At 54.7% G+C, this 18,417-nt stretch overlaps 6 protein-coding genes across 6 annotated transcripts; 4 read left to right on the top strand and 2 right to left on the bottom strand.

The window, feature by feature from the left end:
- Positions 1–3,232: 3,232 nt before the first annotated feature.
- On the top strand, positions 3,233–5,451 carry PG997_012821 (uncharacterized protein; the record flags this gene model as incomplete). Its single annotated transcript, XM_066817135.1, has 6 exons — positions 3,233–3,261; positions 3,316–3,372; positions 3,772–4,381; positions 4,438–4,584; positions 4,640–5,040; positions 5,121–5,451. 6 exons carry the CDS (start codon positions 3,233–3,235, stop codon positions 5,449–5,451), a joined length of 1,575 nt encoding a protein of 524 aa, XP_066662827.1.
- Positions 5,452–6,310: 859 nt separating this feature from the next.
- On the top strand, positions 6,311–7,906 carry PG997_012822 (uncharacterized protein; the record flags this gene model as incomplete). Its single annotated transcript, XM_066817136.1, has 6 exons — positions 6,311–6,338; positions 6,451–6,588; positions 6,651–7,178; positions 7,251–7,427; positions 7,511–7,743; positions 7,766–7,906. The coding sequence occupies 6 exons, from the start codon at positions 6,311–6,313 to the stop codon at positions 7,904–7,906; spliced, it is 1,245 nt and encodes a 414-aa protein (XP_066662828.1).
- Positions 7,907–9,617: 1,711 nt separating this feature from the next.
- On the top strand, positions 9,618–11,538 carry PG997_012823 (Peroxisomal adenine nucleotide transporter 1; the record flags this gene model as incomplete). The annotated part of the gene is made up of 3 exons (XM_066817137.1): positions 9,618–9,758; positions 10,111–10,238; positions 10,353–11,538. 3 exons carry the CDS (start codon positions 9,618–9,620, stop codon positions 11,536–11,538), a joined length of 1,455 nt encoding a protein of 484 aa, XP_066662829.1.
- Positions 11,539–12,240: 702 nt separating this feature from the next.
- PG997_012824 (E3 ubiquitin-protein ligase) lies at positions 12,241–13,452 on the bottom strand (the record flags this gene model as incomplete). The annotated part of the gene is made up of 2 exons (XM_066817138.1): positions 12,241–13,364; positions 13,443–13,452. The coding sequence occupies 2 exons, from the start codon at positions 13,450–13,452 to the stop codon at positions 12,241–12,243; spliced, it is 1,134 nt and encodes a 377-aa protein (XP_066662830.1).
- A 708-nt stretch (positions 13,453–14,160) lies between these two features.
- On the top strand, positions 14,161–15,872 carry PG997_012825 (uncharacterized protein; the record flags this gene model as incomplete). The annotated part of the gene is made up of 4 exons (XM_066817139.1): positions 14,161–14,375; positions 14,706–14,998; positions 15,143–15,307; positions 15,361–15,872. 4 exons carry the CDS (start codon positions 14,161–14,163, stop codon positions 15,870–15,872), a joined length of 1,185 nt encoding a protein of 394 aa, XP_066662831.1.
- Positions 15,873–16,930: 1,058 nt separating this feature from the next.
- PG997_012826 (putative PHO85-cyclin-dependent protein kinase) lies at positions 16,931–17,983 on the bottom strand (the record flags this gene model as incomplete). The annotated part of the gene is made up of 2 exons (XM_066817140.1): positions 16,931–17,851; positions 17,915–17,983. 2 exons carry the CDS (start codon positions 17,981–17,983, stop codon positions 16,931–16,933), a joined length of 990 nt encoding a protein of 329 aa, XP_066662832.1.
- Positions 17,984–18,417: the final 434 nt, after the last annotated feature.

Here is an 18,417-nt window from a genome sequence, read left to right on the forward strand (position 1 = left end):
TTGCAACGTCGTGGTGCGGCCCTGCTGGCATTCCAACCTAGATTTAGGAGGCCATTGAAGATCAACAGGTCGACGATACCATCCAGGGCCTATGGGTTTCAGATGACAGTCAACGGCATACTGCCATTGGATCGGGGAGTTGCTGGCGGGGATCTCTGACTCAATATCGTGTTCTTCCAAGCATGTACTCTATACATACTTTGTAAGAGTTGCGACCTGCGGGGCGACCCGGTTCCTGGTATTATATGGTTCACCGTCTGGTGATGTGGATGATGTGCCAAAGGAGGAGCCGAGTGATTGACAGTTGGAGGAGCCGAGTGATTGACAGTTGGAGAAGCCTTGACAGACCTGCGTAACCTGGTTTCGATTAGCACAACTGTAACAGGTGAAACTTCAAGTAGCATGGAATGAGGGGAATAGTGAATGCCGAGAGCGAACCCTCTTCTCCCACGATCCGCCGCATGACACACGACGAAGATAGCCACGTGAAAGTATCCTTTTCCTTTCCTGGCGTTGTCACTTTGGTAGGCTGTGGTGCTGGTTGCATTACGGCAGTGTCATCTGGTCTTGGTCTGCCGAGGAGTCCTGGGGTTTCCCGCTCACCATCGCATTGAGGGGAACTTGTCGACGGAAACTGACGAAGGCTTTTCGTGGACGGGCGGCAATCACATCACCGCGTTGCAGGGGTCGCGGCAGTAACCCCTGGACCCCCGAAAATATCCAACGGACGTGCGAAGCTAGCGCCAATCACCATGTCCAACCAAGTCTGCAGTGAACTCTCTCGCGCTGGACCGACCCGTGTAGCCCGTATCTTGTAGAAAGAATCCGAATGGGACGCAACTCTCTGCCGGAGAGTCGGTACGTTCACGACCAGCCAGGAGACACGAACCAAGCAGCAAGCATTGAGGCCTGGGGCGCTGGTGTGCAGCAGATGGAGGATTCTCCTATCTCCTTGACACATCATGCAGCTGAAGAAGGATGGATGCTTGCAACACAGCTTTCGCAGATCATTGTGTTGTGGGCAAGTGGTCTCTGCGTCTGTCAGAAGGAAGACGCGCCAAGGCCAGTTTATGAATGATTGATAATCGGAAATCCAGACAGTGACATGGATCGCCCCTGCGGGAGGCAGGCCAGTAGGCAGGCCTTGCTCGTGAGGATTCCTACCCAGACCCCTCTCTTGCTGCCACTGCATGTAAGTATCGTTCGGTTATGTTCGTTTGAGTTGAGCGCCGTGGTTCTCGATGGCGCAGACGGCTGGCTACTCGACCCAGCCAAAAATGAATGACGAGGCAGTTTGTCAGTGGTGGAGGATGGGTGGCTTGGCTGGGCAAAAGAAAAGAGGATGAGATGCACGAACCAATAGTTAAAAATTGCTTAAATATGATATCCGACAACCCACGACGACTTGGACGCACTTTGTATTTCCCATCAAGTGTCTTGCCGTGCTATAGTAGTAACTCACACAACCGGTTGACGGTGTATTTACATAAGCGTACCGGTCATGAACGACTGGTACTTTGTCGGGCCGCTCAATTCTACCAAATGTACATATGCACGCAATCAAAACAGTTGACCCCTCCCTGATTCCCCAATCGCTTCTCATCATTAACCTGGCACCTTGTCGTCATGAGCTTTGTCTGTCCAAGCGTACCAGAAAAGCACGTCTGAACACGATAACTACCTCACCTACAGCATGCAGGATGGGCCGTGAGGCGGGGACAGACGGACCTTCGGCCTATTCAAATCGTCCGCTTTTTCTGCTGGCTGCTGGCTGCTGGCTGCTGGCTGCTGGCTGCTGGCTGCTGGCTGCTGGCTGCTGGCTGCTGGCTGCTGGCTGCGAACTGCGACCTGCGTATGCGTCAGTCAGTCAGGGTTCGCAGTTGGGCCTGCCATCCATACCTACCATATGTTAAATGTATGTAGCCATCCGATGCGCTGCCTGACTGCGTTCAGCTATAATAAGTGACCGGACTGATCCTGGTGAACGTGCTCTGGCCCAGAGATCCGGCTCGTTGCCACATGACCACAGCGCCAAGCTCATCGGCCCTCCCTTCTTTTCTGGCAGTTGAGGTCTATGTATCCACCTTTTCCAGAACCCAAGGCTCCAAGCAGGAGTTCTTCTACCTCCTACCTCCCCTTCCTGCCTTCATGCCCTTCTGGCCTCCCCCCGGCGAGTCCCATATTGGTTTCGGAATCTCCACCATCTGGGCTCCGCCCATCGATCAAAATGGCCAGCACATGCTAGGTGGATTGTCCCCGAGCACAGACGCGTATAGACTACCTCGGTGACCTACACACATTACCCATCTACAGTTACGCGGCAACACTATGCGTAGATGGCGTGCTTGATTCTGCTGCTGGTGCTGTGTGCGGACATCATCATTCTTCCATCCTCCGGCCCTCAGAGAAGGAGGTGATTGTGGCACCTGCATGGACTAGGGTGCCTCGGCCGTCCCTCACGTACATGTATGTATGCATGTAGGTAGGTAGGTATTGAGTACTGGAGGTGCCTCCACCAATACTTGGGTGGTGCCCCCCGTCTATCCCGTTCTCTATTTAGTGTCCACCTAGGCAGTTGTCCCCTGCCCGATCCACGAGCTCAAGATTTCTTATTTGATCGCAAGGGGTGGCGCCGCCTCCGGTGACCACGAACGAACTCTTCGCCTCGGGATACAAATATCTGCCTGCGTCGATCCTGCAGCCACACCAACCGTTAAAGCCGTTGGCCGTTTATTGTTAGTCTGCTTGCTTGCATCTGCATTCGAATCCGATTCCACCTTGGGAGCGAGAGCTGGCGGTCTACTCTACTATCTCTTTTTTTTTTTTTTTCGATACCCCCCAAAAAGTCCCTGGATCTTGCTTTTTGGCGCGAGGACCCGCGTTATTCCAGCTTGTCAACTATACCCCGTCCAGAAGAGCAAGTGGGAGACAGTAGAGTGTTTATGGAGAATTAACAGAACAGAGAAGCAGGAACAAGAGGATGCGCGGCATCCCATCTTGAGGAACACACATATATATACTTGCTCTCTCGGCCAGCCCCTTCGACGAACTGCTTTCCTCTTTGGATAAGCTTGACGTGTCCCAGTGGTGCCAGTGGAGAGGCTTCGGGCATGCACCGCACACGACTCGCACCTCAGCAGCATCCCATCCCTAAGCTTCATGCCTTACTTGGTAAACTGTTCGTCTGATTACCCATTGTTCGCAGCACGGAATACCCCCGTTCTTTTACACCATGGTCTATTGCGGCAAGGCGTCTCAAGGGTATGTAATAAGACTTCCTTTCCATGCTGTCCTACCTCTCTACTTTTTTGGCAGGCAGGCACTAATCAAGAAGAAAACAGATGCCAAAGCTGTCGGACTAGACGCATTAAGGTATGCACTGCAGAGAAACAAACTCCCGCCCCAGCCTCCAGCTACCCGCTCGTCGGGTCGGTCTCTCTGCCCCCAAGCCTTGTATTGGCTCTCGGTTCGAGCGAACCTAGTATAGTAGAGAGAGGTCATCCCATCATGCTCCACTTCCTTCTACTTCCTTCTCAGCCCAAATGCAAAGGGCAAACATACGAGCTTTCACCTTGCTGCATCCCGCTCTTCATCAAACGCGATGCCTCCTTTCCACTGCAATTGGACAAGCCATGTGGCTCGGTTGCCGGTTCATGTGGCATCCATCCATATACCCCGCCATTGGCGATCCTGGTGCGGGGAGCCGATCGACTGACCGAGACCTGTGAAAATGTAGTGCGATAAAGTCAAACCAGAATGCTCGCAATGCAGACGCGTTGCGAAGAAATGCCCCGGATACCGAGACCAGCTGTCGCTGATGTTCCGGGATGAGACCAGCAAAGTTGTTCAAAAGTCCCACGCATCATGGGGAACAACCTCTCCAGATCAGGTCCATCAGCCCTCATCGGCTGTCTCGACAGTTCCATCATATTCATCATGGTCCTCCTCGTCATCCCCCTCGTCAACCACGTCTAGCGATGGCTCAAGCCCTCCATACAGGAGGCCATCGACAGCAGTTGCGACGAGACGTAATCCGCAAAGCCTCTCGCCCAGGATCTGTATGACGGTGGAGCCGACTATAGAACAGAAGGGCTATCGGTTTTTCTTGGATCGTTACCTTTTGGGCCAGCCAGATGCCCCGCAAAATTCGGAACAGCTAGCTGCCTATGCCAGCGGACCAGATGCCCTGCAAAATGTCATGGTGGCTGTCGGCCTTGCTGGACTCTCCAACACACAAGGAGACCGGGCAATGAATGTTCTGTCGCGGCAAAAGTATACCGATGCCTTGAGACAGACTTCGCAGTTGATCGCCGCAAAACCGACACAGCCGGGCGCCGTCATGTTCCCCGTGCGGGCCGTGATAACGCTCGCTCTATTCGAGGTCAGCATCTTCCCGGAGACGAAACGATGTACTGGCTCACAACTAACATCGAACAGATTGTGCAAGGCGGTGGCTCGAAACTATCGACGGGGACTGCCAATATTCATATACATGGTGCCATCGCGCTTCTTCGCGGTGTTTTGCCGATACGTACAGCGCCTGCCGGCGGGGTGCGGGGCATATTGCAACTCATGTTTTCTCTCGTAGGTGGCCCCTGTCCAAGTGGTAGGCTGATCCGCCGTGCTAATTGTGCACCAGTTCATCCCTTCCCAGCTCACCGAGACTCCCCTCCCTGCTGTATTCTTTGAAGCCCTAGAGTTCTGCAAACCGGCGCTACCCGTAAAAGAGCAATGCTGCTGCGATTTAGCTATCACGATAGCTCGTTTCCTTCGCGTGGTCTCCACCCTGAAAACGCTGAAGCTTACGGATGGGGATCTTGTGACGGAGGGCATCCTTCGACAACTACTAGAACTTGACGATATATTTGAAGGACTGGAGACTAGTCTGCAAGCAGCATACCCCTTTCATGTCGAAGAGGGCGACTTCCCTCCAGCGGCGGTTTTCCAGGGAAATACCACGCGTATAGTGAGATCTGGGGCGCACGACTATGGAACCATCTTCGCTGGGCTCGGATTCTCGTGGTCCAAAAACTCCTGGACGTGAGCAATGAGTGCCCGATCTCCGGCTCTGTGATGCTGCCAAAGCCACGACGGGATCAATGTTATAGTACTGCAGTCAGGATGGCGGAAGACACCATCACCAGCACGCCGTCTCATTGGCACCACCCCATGTTAGATCAAGCATCGGCGAAGAAGTTTGCCGCAGGAGGTAAAGGAGGTTCGGGTGGTGTTGGACTGCCGGCACTTTTATGGCATCTCAAAATCGCAGGCTGCGCCCCGGGGGTGCCGCCAGAGTACTGGGACTGGACGTACAACCTCATCCAAGTCGTGTGGAAGAACATGGGTATGCATCACGCACTTGCGCTGGCCGAAGTGATGGAGGGCCACCGAGCGGGTCTGGAACAACTGGCCATAGACCGGATTCTTAAGAAAGAAGACGAGGACTGGTAAAAAGCAGAGGAAATGGCGCATTTTTTTGTCAGAAGGCATCCAAAGCGCACAGCAACTACAGAGCAACAAAGTCCGAGACTCGCATCTGTATTTGGATATGCTTCGGGATGGTGGGCGGGTTGGGTACGGGACGCTGCATGGTCTTGCAACCGCGGAACGGATGTACATTAGGGATGTGATGATATATTGGAACGGACAACCGTATATACCCCAAAAAAAAGTTAAAACATAAAGAAACGAGCTGACATGTGGCAATTGGGAGAATGTTTTCACAGCAAGCACCATTGCGGCGTATGGTCAGACATCCCTTTCTGTCTCGGTTAGAAGCATGGTATTTTTACTTCCTTTTACGAAACCCATTGTAGTACGAGGTCGCCCAGACACATATATCGACTAGACTGCGCATAAGAGAGCTGCAGTGGAAAGCACGACTTGTTCATGTGCACTTAGTGATAGTGAAGAGGTGATTAGATGAATACCTATAACCTCTTACCGTGTAACCCCGCGATCTCGATATTGACATCAAATTGATTGATCCATCCATCTCTCGGGAGAGTCGACGGCCCATCTGTACGTACCTAATACCGAACGCACGTGCGCCACTGGGCGATAAGCGTCTTATCTTAGGAACCTCTCGACAACCTTACGTTCTTACGTTAGCTCCGGTCGCAACTCCAATTCCACGCCCAGGCTGCTGCGTGGGTATTTCCGGCCGACGCGACAACCAACATCGCGACCTCATTCCATCAAAATTCCATCCATCCACGGCAGCTTCCATCGCCAGTCAGCAATTGACTGTAGAATCGGCCGCCGAATTGCCGATTAGCACCATAACCGATTGTTGGTTTGTTGTGCGACAATGCCTACCGCGTCGGAGGGGCGCAAAGGTACGTCGCATCCACACATCCGCCTTGATGCCTGGCCACAGCGCCATTCACAAGAGATGAGGCTAAATCGCTCAACCACTCGACTGACACGATCTATTTGTTTAAATGGCAGGCCCCGACGACCAAGGAACCATCAACGTTGCTTCGAAGAAGATGTCCAAGGATAAGGTCAACGGCCCCATCAAGCTTAAGAAGCAGCCACCCAAGCAGACTAAGCCGGGTAACTGGAGAGACGGCAGCGTCGCCGATGGTAGGTCTCCTCCGTGGGGACTAGCGTGATCGCTTTTCTGACTGCTGACGTGGTGACTGCAGATGATAATAATAGCAAGAAGAAGAAGCGCAGCGAAAGCCCCTCAGTTGTCCTGGGGATTTCGTCCCCAAGTCCGCTGGTCAACCCTCTCGATGACCACTCGCGCGAAACCTTTGAGACCGGCCGGCCCCTGGAAGACGGATTCCCTCTACAGCAATGCAAGCACTGCAAGAAGGGCATCATACGGAACGCCGCTAAGGACCACATTGCGCAATGCCTGAAAATTAAGAAAGAGAAGGCGCAGCGCAAGAAGGAAGCTCGAGAGGCGCGCGAGCGGGCAAAGGAGGAGGCCCGGCAAGAGGAAGCGCGGAAGAACGACGGAGACGGCGATACCAAGATGGATGACGACAGCGATGACGACGAAGACGGCTCTCCCGAGAAGAAGGGCAAGGCCAACAAGAAGGTGGCCGGCAAGAAGGTCGACGGCGAGGCCAAGGGGAAGAAACGCAAGGCCGACGGAGACGCCGAGAAAGGGCCAAAGAACAAGAAGAAGAAGGAGGAGCCGAAACCCAAGGCCCCCAAGCCCAAAGGTACCCTTACTGGAACCCTGCAGATGACCCTCCGCCCCCGGCCCCGTTAACCAGAGTTCTCTCGCGATCTAGGTCCCGTGGATGTCGAGAAGCAATGCGGTGTCCTACTGCCGAATGGTCAGCCCTGCGCTCGTTCCTTGACATGCAAGAGCCATAGTATGGGTGCGAAACGAGCGGTGGCAGGCAGATCACTCCCGTATGATATGCTACTTGCTGCATACCAGAAGAAGAACCAAGCAAAGCAGCAAAGTAAGTCTACCAACTGTTTCTCATTCTACCTATGCTATTCTGGAGGAATGGCGATGGCGGGGACGGCTGCTAATTCCAAACAGAGGCCGCATTGGATGCGAATGCCCCGTTAGAAGACGACGACGAGGCGAACGCCGGCCCGGTCGACTCGGACGAAGAGACGGCTGCGGTCATGAATGCCCTCGCGCATTGGAACCCGCAACCCGTGATACCTCCGCCGATATTTACCCCGATCAAACGCACATATCAATTGGCCAGACTTCACGAGCAGCTGCAGACGGCAACAAACGGTGGGCGAACCAACATCTTCAAGGTTGTCGGCTTTGGGGCGCAAAAAGCTGCCCGAGAACCAGCTGGACAACAACGTGGACATGGAGGATGCGCCTGGCGAGCCTGATTTCCCCGTAGGAAGCGCGCGTTCTTCCAGCTTCAGCATGCAAGCCCCCTCCAGGCGCCCCTCGGTGGCCAGCCGCGCTTAGAGGGCTAACGCGGCCCCAGAGGCCATGGCTCCCTGGAGAGGGGGTGTACATTATCTAGCGAACCAGACCAATGTGGTACGGGGTGCCTACCTTGGAGTCCCGCGTCCCCAGCAGGTTCGCAAGAGGCAGCAAGAGGAGCTTCCTTTGCCGCCAACAACCGCCCGGAGGGGCCCACGAAGATGACGGGCATCTGGGCGGGTTTCTTTTTTCAACACTTGTACGAAATAGGCACAGCATGGCGTACGGTTTGCACGGCGTTCACGGTATACCAGGGTTGGATGCCCATCGTTTGCGTATTCATTTTTTCGCTCCTGGCAAGCGCCCAGGAAGAGGCATCATTGGAGGGCGTTTTTCTCAGGAAAAAAGGGACAGCAAATCAGATAAAGGGTTTGCGATGATTTATAGTGATTGAATGATGGCATTGACTTAAGCGAGGTTCGCTTACCCATCCAGCTATCATACTGTTGTCGGGGAAAAAGCCGATAGCATCGATTAGATAGGAACCTGAAAATGAGTAGTCATTCAGGCTGAAGCGCGCTTTGCAACGGTACCTACTCACTCACCTTGACGCCTGTGAAGCTACCTCGGGCCATGTTCGGTTAAGATAAGGTGGACGGACAACTCAGACGTTGACGCCCAAACTGCAGGCGAACTGGCGAGGTGCATGGGATTGGCTGTGGTTCGCCTTGCGTGGTTTTCGGCAATCTATTGGGGTGAGATCTGCCACGTTCCCATAGGGTGCTGTGCTACCAGCTTGGGAATGTTTGAAATAGAAATTGGGGATGAATCATTGATGTGCAAGTTGGGTAGTAGTCCAGATTAGCATTACACTGGATAGAAATTGATGGATGGCGGGGTACAAGGATGGACCATGGACCTGGGGAAAAGCAGCCGGCCCAGCGAGCTTCAGCTGTGGCCGGCCCTGTGGCCCTGTGGGTGAGGTGTGGGCAACAGAGGCGCCAACGCCCGCCTGCTTGGCCTTTGCTTGTCGGCAATGACGTCGATTCGCGCAACCGGCTGTTTGCCGAGCCTCGGGTCAGCCAGCTATAGGCTGGCTCACTCATCAACAGTCCATCTTTGACTTACAGCCCATCACATCACTTTTGTTTGTTTTTGGAGCCCGAACGGTTTCAGCAATATTCCCGTTGGATTTTTCCAAATTAGGTACTGATCCTATTTTGGCCATCGCTTGCTTGGCCGTCTAAGACGTGTACACGCAACCCCAGGGTAGCAAACGAACACCAGCCAGTCAGCTCTGCAGGTGGTAGGCCTGGCAAAGTACCTCCTGCACTGGGCAGCGAAAGCTGGGCTACCTGCCCATCATTCAGTATTCAGGCCTGTTTACGAGGAAACGGCAAGCCAGCTGGCAGCATTGCCTACCACGTCTTGTGTTTGCTCCCTCCCGTGCTGTCTGGGGGCGCCCTGCTGCAAGCCGCCTATCTGGTTGCGATTTCGATATCATTCGCGACTTCATATCGGATATCGACTTACACCCAGCATAACGCACGCATCCTTTCGTGCCCAATACCCAATTACCACCTTGTGCCCACTCCCCCCTCGGATTGCTGAAAACTGCTTTCCCCTTTACTGACATCCTAAGTGGCGACTTGTATTTTCATCACTTGTGTTTGCTCTCCCCAGAAGAATATAACCTCGAATCTACTTTGTTTCGCCGCCTCTGTTGAACATCTACTCCTTTTACCTACTCATCATGTCAGCCACATCCTCACGGACGAACCTCCACGACATACTTCCCGCCCTTCATCACGCCCTCTCCGGTGCCACGGGAACAGCCATCGCAACATGTACGACGTATCCACTCTCTCTAGTTCTTACGCGGTTACAAGCACAGGTAAGTACCAAGTAATATTCGCTGGCCGAGTCCTCTCAGACCTTGTTCAACAGTCCACAAACACATGGCCGTTCCACTGCGTAGTGTGCATCATGGGTCTAGCTAGGTCTGGACCTCGCCCTCACCGAGGCCACGTTCACGGAACCCCATTAGCCATGTCCATCAGATACACTAGAGCACTATACCATGCCTGCGACCCAGATCCTCTTAATAACCTTTGATCCACTGCCCCATCCCGATCTGATACCCACCTGTACACGCCATCCATCCGCTTTCAACTCCAGTCCAGCCAGCCCCTTTTGGGCATTTTGACGTGTAAACATGCCACTAACGCTATATGACACCGAACCAGCGACAACTAGCTCGGGAAGGCGTTCTTCCCGCCGAAGAAAAGTACGAAGGCATCATCGAAGCTTTTTCGCGGATCTGTGCTGGTGCGGAGGGCAAGGAGGATGGCGAAGGGTGGAAAGCTCTCTATACGTAAGTACCTCTTGTCCCGCTGTATTTGCCTAATACCCACAACCCCTTTCCGAGATCCTGTAAGCTGGGGCGACGGAAAAGAGGTGCATGACTAACTTGTTTTTGTCAAACTAGTGGCCTGACACAAGACGTCACCAAATCTGTCTTGGACTCTTTCCTCTTCTTTTTGTTCTATGAGCTGTTCCAGTCGCGCCTGCGCGGCCCGCGGAGCAGCCGCGGCAACTCCAAGGGCCCCGGCGTCCTGGCCGAGCTCGCCGTCGGCGTCGCGGCGGGCGCTTGCTCCCGGGCCCTCACGACCCCCATCGCCACCATCGTCGCCCGAAAGCAGACCGCCGCCCTCGTGGACGACCAGGACTCGGACGCCACCTCTGCCGCCGACCTCAGCGTCCGGGAGATCGCGGCCGCGATCCGCCGCGAAAAGGGGCTCGCGGGTCTCTGGTCGGGCTATTCGGCGAGCCTGGTGCTGACGCTCAACCCGAGCTTGACCTTCTTCCTCCAGGAGTTCCTCAAGCGAGGCCTCCTCTCGAGCGACCGCTGGGACGAGCCCGGATCGGGCCTGACCTTCTTATTAGCCGCCGTGAGCAAGGCCGTCGCGAGCTCCGTCACGTACCCCTTCCAGATCGCCAAGTCGCGCTTGCAAGTCAGCACGGTGCCTGCCGAGCCAGAGCCCGAGGTCAAAGCCGAGGCCGAAGGAGAAAAGCAAGAAAACGGCGGCGGCGGCGGCGAGGATGCCGCTCGGGACGTGGAGAAGGAAGTCGAGGCCAAGCTCAGCGCCGTCCGCGCCGTCCAGAAGCTGGCCCGCCGCAGCATCTTCGGCACCCTCGTCACCATCGCGCGCGAGGAGGGCGTCGCGGCGCTCTACGACGGCCTGCCCGGCGAGCTGCTCAAGGGCTTCTTCAGCCACGGGACCACCATGGTGGCCAAGGACGTCGTGCACAAGCTGCTGTTCAAGCTGTACCTCTTCCTCGCGGGCGTGCTGCGCGAGATGCGGCTGCGAAGGGGGCGGGCGTCACAGCAGATCCAGAGGATGGTGTCGCCGACAGCAAAGAAGACAAATAACTACTCTATGTATGACGACGATGTTGGGTCGGGACAGGACCTGCCTCGGGCCCTGCAATTCCGAAACGACTTCTCCGAGATCGCGCGGGCGATGCGGATGGATCGGGATACGCCGAAACGGCCGTGGGGTTGGTTCCTCAGCGGCGGCGGAGGGAGCAAGAGCCCGAACAGCGTCCTGGATGGCGACGCGGCGGGTTTCATTGTGAACGTGACGGATCCGTCGCAGCGGAAGATACCTTAATGGGGCTTGTGTTGGTACGTGGTCTGGGCTTGGTCTTCGAAAGAAAAGGAGGTTCCAGTCCCCCTTGTAAAGAAGAAAGCCTGGGTTCATGCTGTTTTCCATTGCTGTACTACTTCCTGCTCGTTGGTACTCGGATGGGTTGGGTGGCTTATGGGGAGTCTTGGGGTTTTCCTTGGTACACTGTACACATGTACTATCTTGTATTACCTACTGTAAGCTAGCTGCGTTACAGCCGGTGTTGCTGTTTTGGGGGCATTTTCTTGGTTTGCGTGCTGGAGCACGGGGGGCACACATGGGGAGTTTCCCTGGGGGTCTCTTTTTTACGATAGCGAATCATTTCCATTTTTCATTTCATTTGGCACCTAATCTTCTCTTATCTTGGGGGTTGCAGTCAAAATCCTTCAGATATTTTTTATCTAGACTTCTAGATCTAGCAATAAAGACGAGGATCTGTGAGATTTACGCCATATGGGTATGCTGTGGTAGAGGCTTGACTGTTACGACCTGGCCTGATGAGCCAGCATGAATGTATACTTAAGCTCTAAAGACCACGTTAGCAGGACACTGTCCATTGGAATCTATAGTTGTACCGGCATAGGTGGAGTAATCGGCTCACACAGGGTTGTAGTCGTAGTGCTGCTGCCAATCCCTCTCGAAGAAGGAAAAATAGTAAGGGGGCGAGACGCTTGTACGCGGCTCTTCTCAGCACTGGAAAGCTACCCCTGATTTTTGGACCTGGTTCGCACCACCGGCTGAGAAGCCAGTGCCCTCGCTCCGGAGTTCGACGAGGCCCGGTCTTATCCTCTCCTTTTCCTTCTTTTTGTTCTTGGTTGCGCCTTCGTCCCCTCGGTCTACGAGATCAGTTTCACAAACATAACACCGTAGTCCTTCGGGATCTACTTCCTCGGCATGCGGGTCGTGGTGACCGCTCGGCCGCATGAACCTATCCACGCAGTTCCGGCAGAGCACGTGTCCGCAGGGGCGGGCTAGCATCGCTCTCGACGAGTTGCTCAGGGCCTTCTTGCAAGAAGGGCATACCCTCTGCATTTTCTTGCTCTTGCCGGTCTTCTGCGCCGGCCCGTTTCCCTCTTCTTCCTCTTCTGTGAAGTGCACCGCGACCAAGGTGTGCAAGCTGTATGTGTGGGGCTTGTCCTCGGGCGACGCCGGGCAGGTGGGCGTGGTCTTGGCCTTCTTCGTGACCTCGTGCAGGGTATCCTTGGTGTTGGAGGTGGGCGTGATGGACGGCACCCAGAAGGACGCGAGCTTGGGCTTCGCCGCCTTCTCGTCCTCGAGCGCCTTGCGGGCTTTCGCGCGGTCCTCCGACGCGATGCGCGACAGCTCCTGGTCGTCGAGCTCGAATTTCCGTTTGGTGCCCGTCGTGCCGTTGCTACTTCTGGTTTCTTCCGGTATCGTATCCGGAACAGTCGTCGTATCCTGGGTAGGCTTTTTCTTCTTCTCGCCCAACTTCCGCCCCGCGACGTCGAGCCCCCGCTGCGTCATCTCGAACTCGCGGACGGCGCGCTCCTGCTCCTCGGCCTTCTGGCGGGCGGTGTCCTCGTCGCGGTCGCGGGCCTCGGCCTCGCGCAGCTTGTCCAGGCGCTTGATCTCCTTCTTCTGGGCCAGGATGTTGGACAGGGCGCACTCGCGGCAGAAGAGGTCGCCGTGGGTGCAGGCGACGGGGTCGAGGGCGGGCTCGAGGCACAGGCGGCACGAGGAGAAGGGCAGGAAGGACTCGCGCGACAGGGTGGCCGAGGTCGAGGACCAGGCCTTCTTGGCCTGCTCGCGCTCGTGCGAGGTGAAGACGGCGCGGCTCGTGTTGCGTTTGCCTGGAACAGGAATGGTCAGTAGTTTACTCCCCAAAGGGACAATGGTCGTATTGAAGCCATTGGGACATATGAACTTACTGTGCGACATGTTGGCGGTGTGGCTGGTATGAGGTATGTAGAACAAGCAACTACCTACCCAAGTGGCCAGCGGAAGGTCAGAGAGAGCTAGGAGTTTCCGTCGTTACGTTATCGCAGAAAGCCAAGCCCAAAGTCCAAGCTCCCTAGGGCGATTTATTCTAGAAGACGACGCCCCACCTTCCCCTGCCAGCTGCCTTGGATTCAGCGACTGCAAGGCCTGAAAAAGCATGTCGGGACGGAGCTGCTCGGCTGTTCCCTCGACATTTGTTAGGCACTTGCCTGCCTGAGCCTTAGCGGGCGTCGGATTCTGGGGCAACACTGCAACAAACTGGAGATGGACCGATGGACCCATGCGCGCTTACTCGCTTTGCGGCTCTCTCTCTCACTCACTGTGTCTCCTTCGAAAAATCATTTCAATCGACCCAACCCGCTTCGCTTGAGGCTGTCGTCATTGCGACAAGGGCTTCGCTTCCTCGATGTTTGGCCACTCCTTCCGTCGCTCTTTTCCTTCGTCACTCTGCGCGCCTTTTGCAATTGACCTGCGAGGCTTTTTCTCCTAGAATGTAAATTTGGGTGGAATCGCCCTATAATCTCGTTCTTTATTTCTCATGCGCTGTCATTGTACTAGCATTGGGACCTTTTCGAGGGAGCGCCAGTGAGATAAAGAGGGAAAATTGACCAGCCATGGCCAGCGACACTCGCGATACCCCCCGAGTCCATGGCGACCAACACCGCTGTGAGGACGCCCCTGGACCAGCCCAGTCTGTCATGGCGCATGTCCTCGTCCTTCATCCTCGGCGCAACTAGCATGCTGTGTCGTGGCTTTTTGTACGGGCTGAACACGGTTGAGACGACGGGTCTGGATCGGTTTCTGGAGATACTAGACCAGAGAAAAGACGTGGACAAGAGGGAAAGAGGTCTCATTACAGGTGGGTTCCTATACAAGCCTATATCTTCACTGAAATACCATTTTATGTTCCCAAGTTCAAGTTCAGGTGCTAACCGGTAGATCAGTGTGTAATCATGTTAGCGTGTAAGTGTCTCAACCAAAGTCACATTACTATGAAATGGCAACTCATCAGCCGTGGTGACGTACAGAATGGACGACCCAATCATGTGGGGGATATTACCAGCACGTTATGCCTTCAATCCCACCAACCTGCGATGGGGACTAGGGGCTCACGATATATGTTTCAAGAACAAGTGAGCAACTCTGCCCGGCTGCAACGTCCCCTGCCCGTGAGACTTACACATAACCCCCAGAGCCCTGTCGACTTTCTTCAGCCTGGGCCAGGTGTTGCCCACGCACCGAGCATCATACTCGCCTCATGGCGGTGCTTTCCAGGCCACGATACCCCAGGCCATCCGGCTGCTATCAGCACAACCCTTTGGCAGCCTGGAGCCCGGCTCTCTTGATGCGGCTTCCTCCAAGGCTCTCGGCGCCACTGATATACATGATCCTTTCACTTCCGGCGACGGTCTGACTTATTCCACTGACGGCAACGATTCTTTTGTTGCCCCCTCCATCTACGCCCAGAATCGTCTGGCTTGGGTCCGTAAGTAGTGCCCCTAGATGCGCTTCCCAAGGGTGCTGATCCCCTTTCCCTACCCATTGGTTGCCTCCTCCTTTCTTTTGTATAACGCCCCCTGTTTGTGGGTGACTCGTGGGTGTTTGATCGCCCTCTAACTCTTATCTATAGACATCTTCCCCGAAGGATGCATCCACCAGCACCCGTCCATGACCATGCGCTACTTCAAATGGGGTGTCGCCCGTCTCATTCTCGAGTCGGAGCCCATGCCCGACATGCTGCCCATGTTCATCGACGGCACCCAGAACATCATGTCGGAGGAGCGCACCTTTCCCCGTTTCCTGCCACGCGGGGCAACAAGTTCCACATCACGTTTGGCGAGCTCCTAGATATGGAGGCCAAGTTCGGGGATCTGCGCCGAAAGTGGCAGGAGCTGGTCCGCAAAGACCGGCTGAGAGCGCTGGGCAAAGCAGAAAACGATGCCGCCGCAAAAACCCGGAGTAGCAATTCGTCATGGGCATCGCTGTCATCGCTTTGGTCATCAAAGAGCTCATCGAAATCGACCCCTGAAACGACGACACCATCATCATCATCATCGAGCGATTCCGACAGCCAGCTACAACTACAACAGCAGTCGACAACTCTCCAAAGCCAAAAGAGGACCAGCGGCCAGCTAGCCATGGGCGAGCTCAGCGAGGAGCTCAAGTACGGCGCCGAAGCCCAGGCGCTGCGCATCGAGGTAGCCCGCCGCGTCCGCGACGAAATCGAGAAGCTGCGCGTCAGTCTCGGCTACCCCGAGGACGACCCCAAGCTCGCTCTGGCCGAGACGTGGGCCAAGGAGCCTGCCGGTGCCCGTCGCTTCAAGAGCGAAGTCGACGGGAGCTTGGTCACGAAAGAGTAATAGCTATCCACTGTGTATGGATAGAACCCGCCCCCAGCTAATACCCATGTGAAGCGAGGGAAATACGCCCATGACGAAGATGACTAGGGGTTTGGGTTTGTAAATAAAGATACTATTATTCGAAGAAAACAGAAACCGGAAATCAGTAGCCAATACACCAAATCAAGAAGCATACTATTTCTCAAGGGGACATATGCAATCACACTACAGGGGCAGGAGCAAATCAATGGGAAAGCCAAGACGATTAGTTTGATTCTCTGGCTGCAGAGCTACTAACTATTACGTCTATCATCAAACATTACCATTTGCTCTAGAAACGCCTGCTCCGTCTTATCTCGTCTGCGGCTTCGGCCTTCCAATGGTAGACAAGCAAACAATGCAATCCCCAAGATAAAACAAATGCGCTGATGGAAGATAGAGAATCAAGTACAAATCGACCGCTTATGCCCCCTGAGTAAACATAATACCCTCCGTTCCTTAGCGTCTCGCGCATATTCTGTCCCTTGGTCGGTCTTGGTCACCTTCTGACCATTCTGGATGTCATCAAAGAAGAATAAACCCCCAGCGCCTCGTCCTAGATAAATAAAGCTGCTGATGATAAAGGGGCCCGGAGATGTTGGGAACCGGGCCTGCAAGAGTTTCCAGAAGCTGTGTTTGGTACGGATGTCTGTAGGTCTAGATCGCATTGATCGAATAAGAGTCAGGGGGTGAAAGAGTTGTTGGGCAGCTTTAATGTGTTGTGGTATGTGAAAGCACCAGGTCGGATCGGTTCTAGTGTCTATAGAGTGACGGTACAACAGAGAAGTGGAAGGTAATAGACTTGTTCTGATGTAGCCCGACTCGAATATGCAAAGCGTTATGGAGGTGGTCTTTGGTGAATTTAATGATCCTAGCAAAGCTCAGAGACTTGCCAGGGAAGGATATCTAGGGTCATCCCGCCGTAGCTGTACGAGTGCCTCGGCGACTGCTAATTGCGAATGGTTGTCATATCTCATAACAGGGCATGCGAATAACGTCGATGGCGCTTATATGGTCACTGGATCTTGAAATGAGCCCGATTAATAGCCAGATTCATACTGGCCACCTTGAGAGGGTACAGACTGTGGCGCGAAACCTCTATGCTGCTGCATAGCCTGCTGTTGTTGCATAATGTGTTGCTGGTGAATGTCGCTGAACCAAGGGTGCTGCAGGGCATCATGCGCGCTGATGCGCATCTCCGGCCTGAGGACAAGCATTCGTTGTAAGAGGTCGATACCCAGGCTGTCGATCTGTGGGAGAATTTGACGGAGATCTTGAGTGGCATACATCTGGAAAGTCGGCTTGTACTCGGAGAACTGTGTGATGCCGGGCCATGTTCGTTCAGTGGGCGTGCCCATGATTCGGAAAATGCGGATGATCTGATCCTCGTTCGTTGTACCGGGGAAAAGCGGCCGCCCAGTGTACATTTCAGCCATGATGCAGCCTGCAGACCAGATGTCGATGCTAGTGTTGTAGGTTCTGCTGCCAAGCAGGACATCAGGTGCACGGTACCAGAGTGTAACAACCTCGTTGGAGAAGGTGTTGACGGGAATTCCAAAGGCTCGTGCCAGACCAAAGTCGCCCAGCTTCAGCATGCCCTTGGGACTGATCAGAAGGTTCTGGGGCTTCAAGTCGCGATGAAGAACACGATTCTGATGACAGAAGTCGATGCCCTTTAACAGCTGGTACATGAAGGACTTGATGATTTGGGGCTTCAAGGCCCCTCGCTCACCATGGGTGTCCATATACTTCTTGAGATCGCCGTCCATGAACTCGAATACCAACATCAACTTATTCTCGGTATGGATGACATCATGGAGCGCAACAATGTTCTCGTGCTTGAGTTCCTTCATCAAGGAGATTTCTCGGATTGCGGTCGATGGCGTGCCTTCCTCCGAGTCCAGGTGAATTTCTTTCAACGCAACCAGTTCGCCGGTCTGTCGGTTACGGCCCTTGAATACCTGTATTGCGCATAGGGTTAGTACTCAACGAGGCAGGCGCGCAATGCGTTGGGGTCCACGTACGGTAGCATATGTTCCTTCTCCGAGCTTCTCCAGCTGCTGGAAGGAGCTGGGATGTCTCTTGGCGTCCATGATGATGGCGGATCGTGGTGTCTTGTCGGGTTTCGGGAAGATTGTGAAGTGAGGAAGGGGAGCAGGAGCCTGACGGTCAGTGTGCTCGGGGTCGAACAGGAGACTGCCTGAAGTGCAGGTCTTGCTCAGGATATCCAAGGCTGGGCTGCCACGGGCTCCTGGCTGAACGGCCTTCTCCGCCGTTTTGAGGGTTGGAGGGCGAACGGGCGGGTTTCTGGAAAGACTGTTCGGCCCGCCTGCACTCGAGATGCAAGGAACGGGGTGGTGGATGGGTGGGTTTGGGGGCAAGAAGCAAAAGTGTGGTGTGAAGAGGGAGGGAGGGATAAATGTTGGCAAGGCGAGGGAATGAAGCAAGTCAAATATCGCGGAAGGGGTTTGCAGAGAAACCTTGCACTCCCGCTGCTGGCGTGGTGGTCTAGATTGTGCAGTGCAGG

Source organism: Apiospora hydei (assembly GCF_038363865.1).
Source record: "Apiospora hydei strain CBS 114990 chromosome Unknown utg000009l_segment0_segment0, whole genome shotgun sequence".
Classification (NCBI taxonomy): domain Eukaryota; kingdom Fungi; phylum Ascomycota; class Sordariomycetes; order Amphisphaeriales; family Apiosporaceae; genus Apiospora; species Apiospora hydei.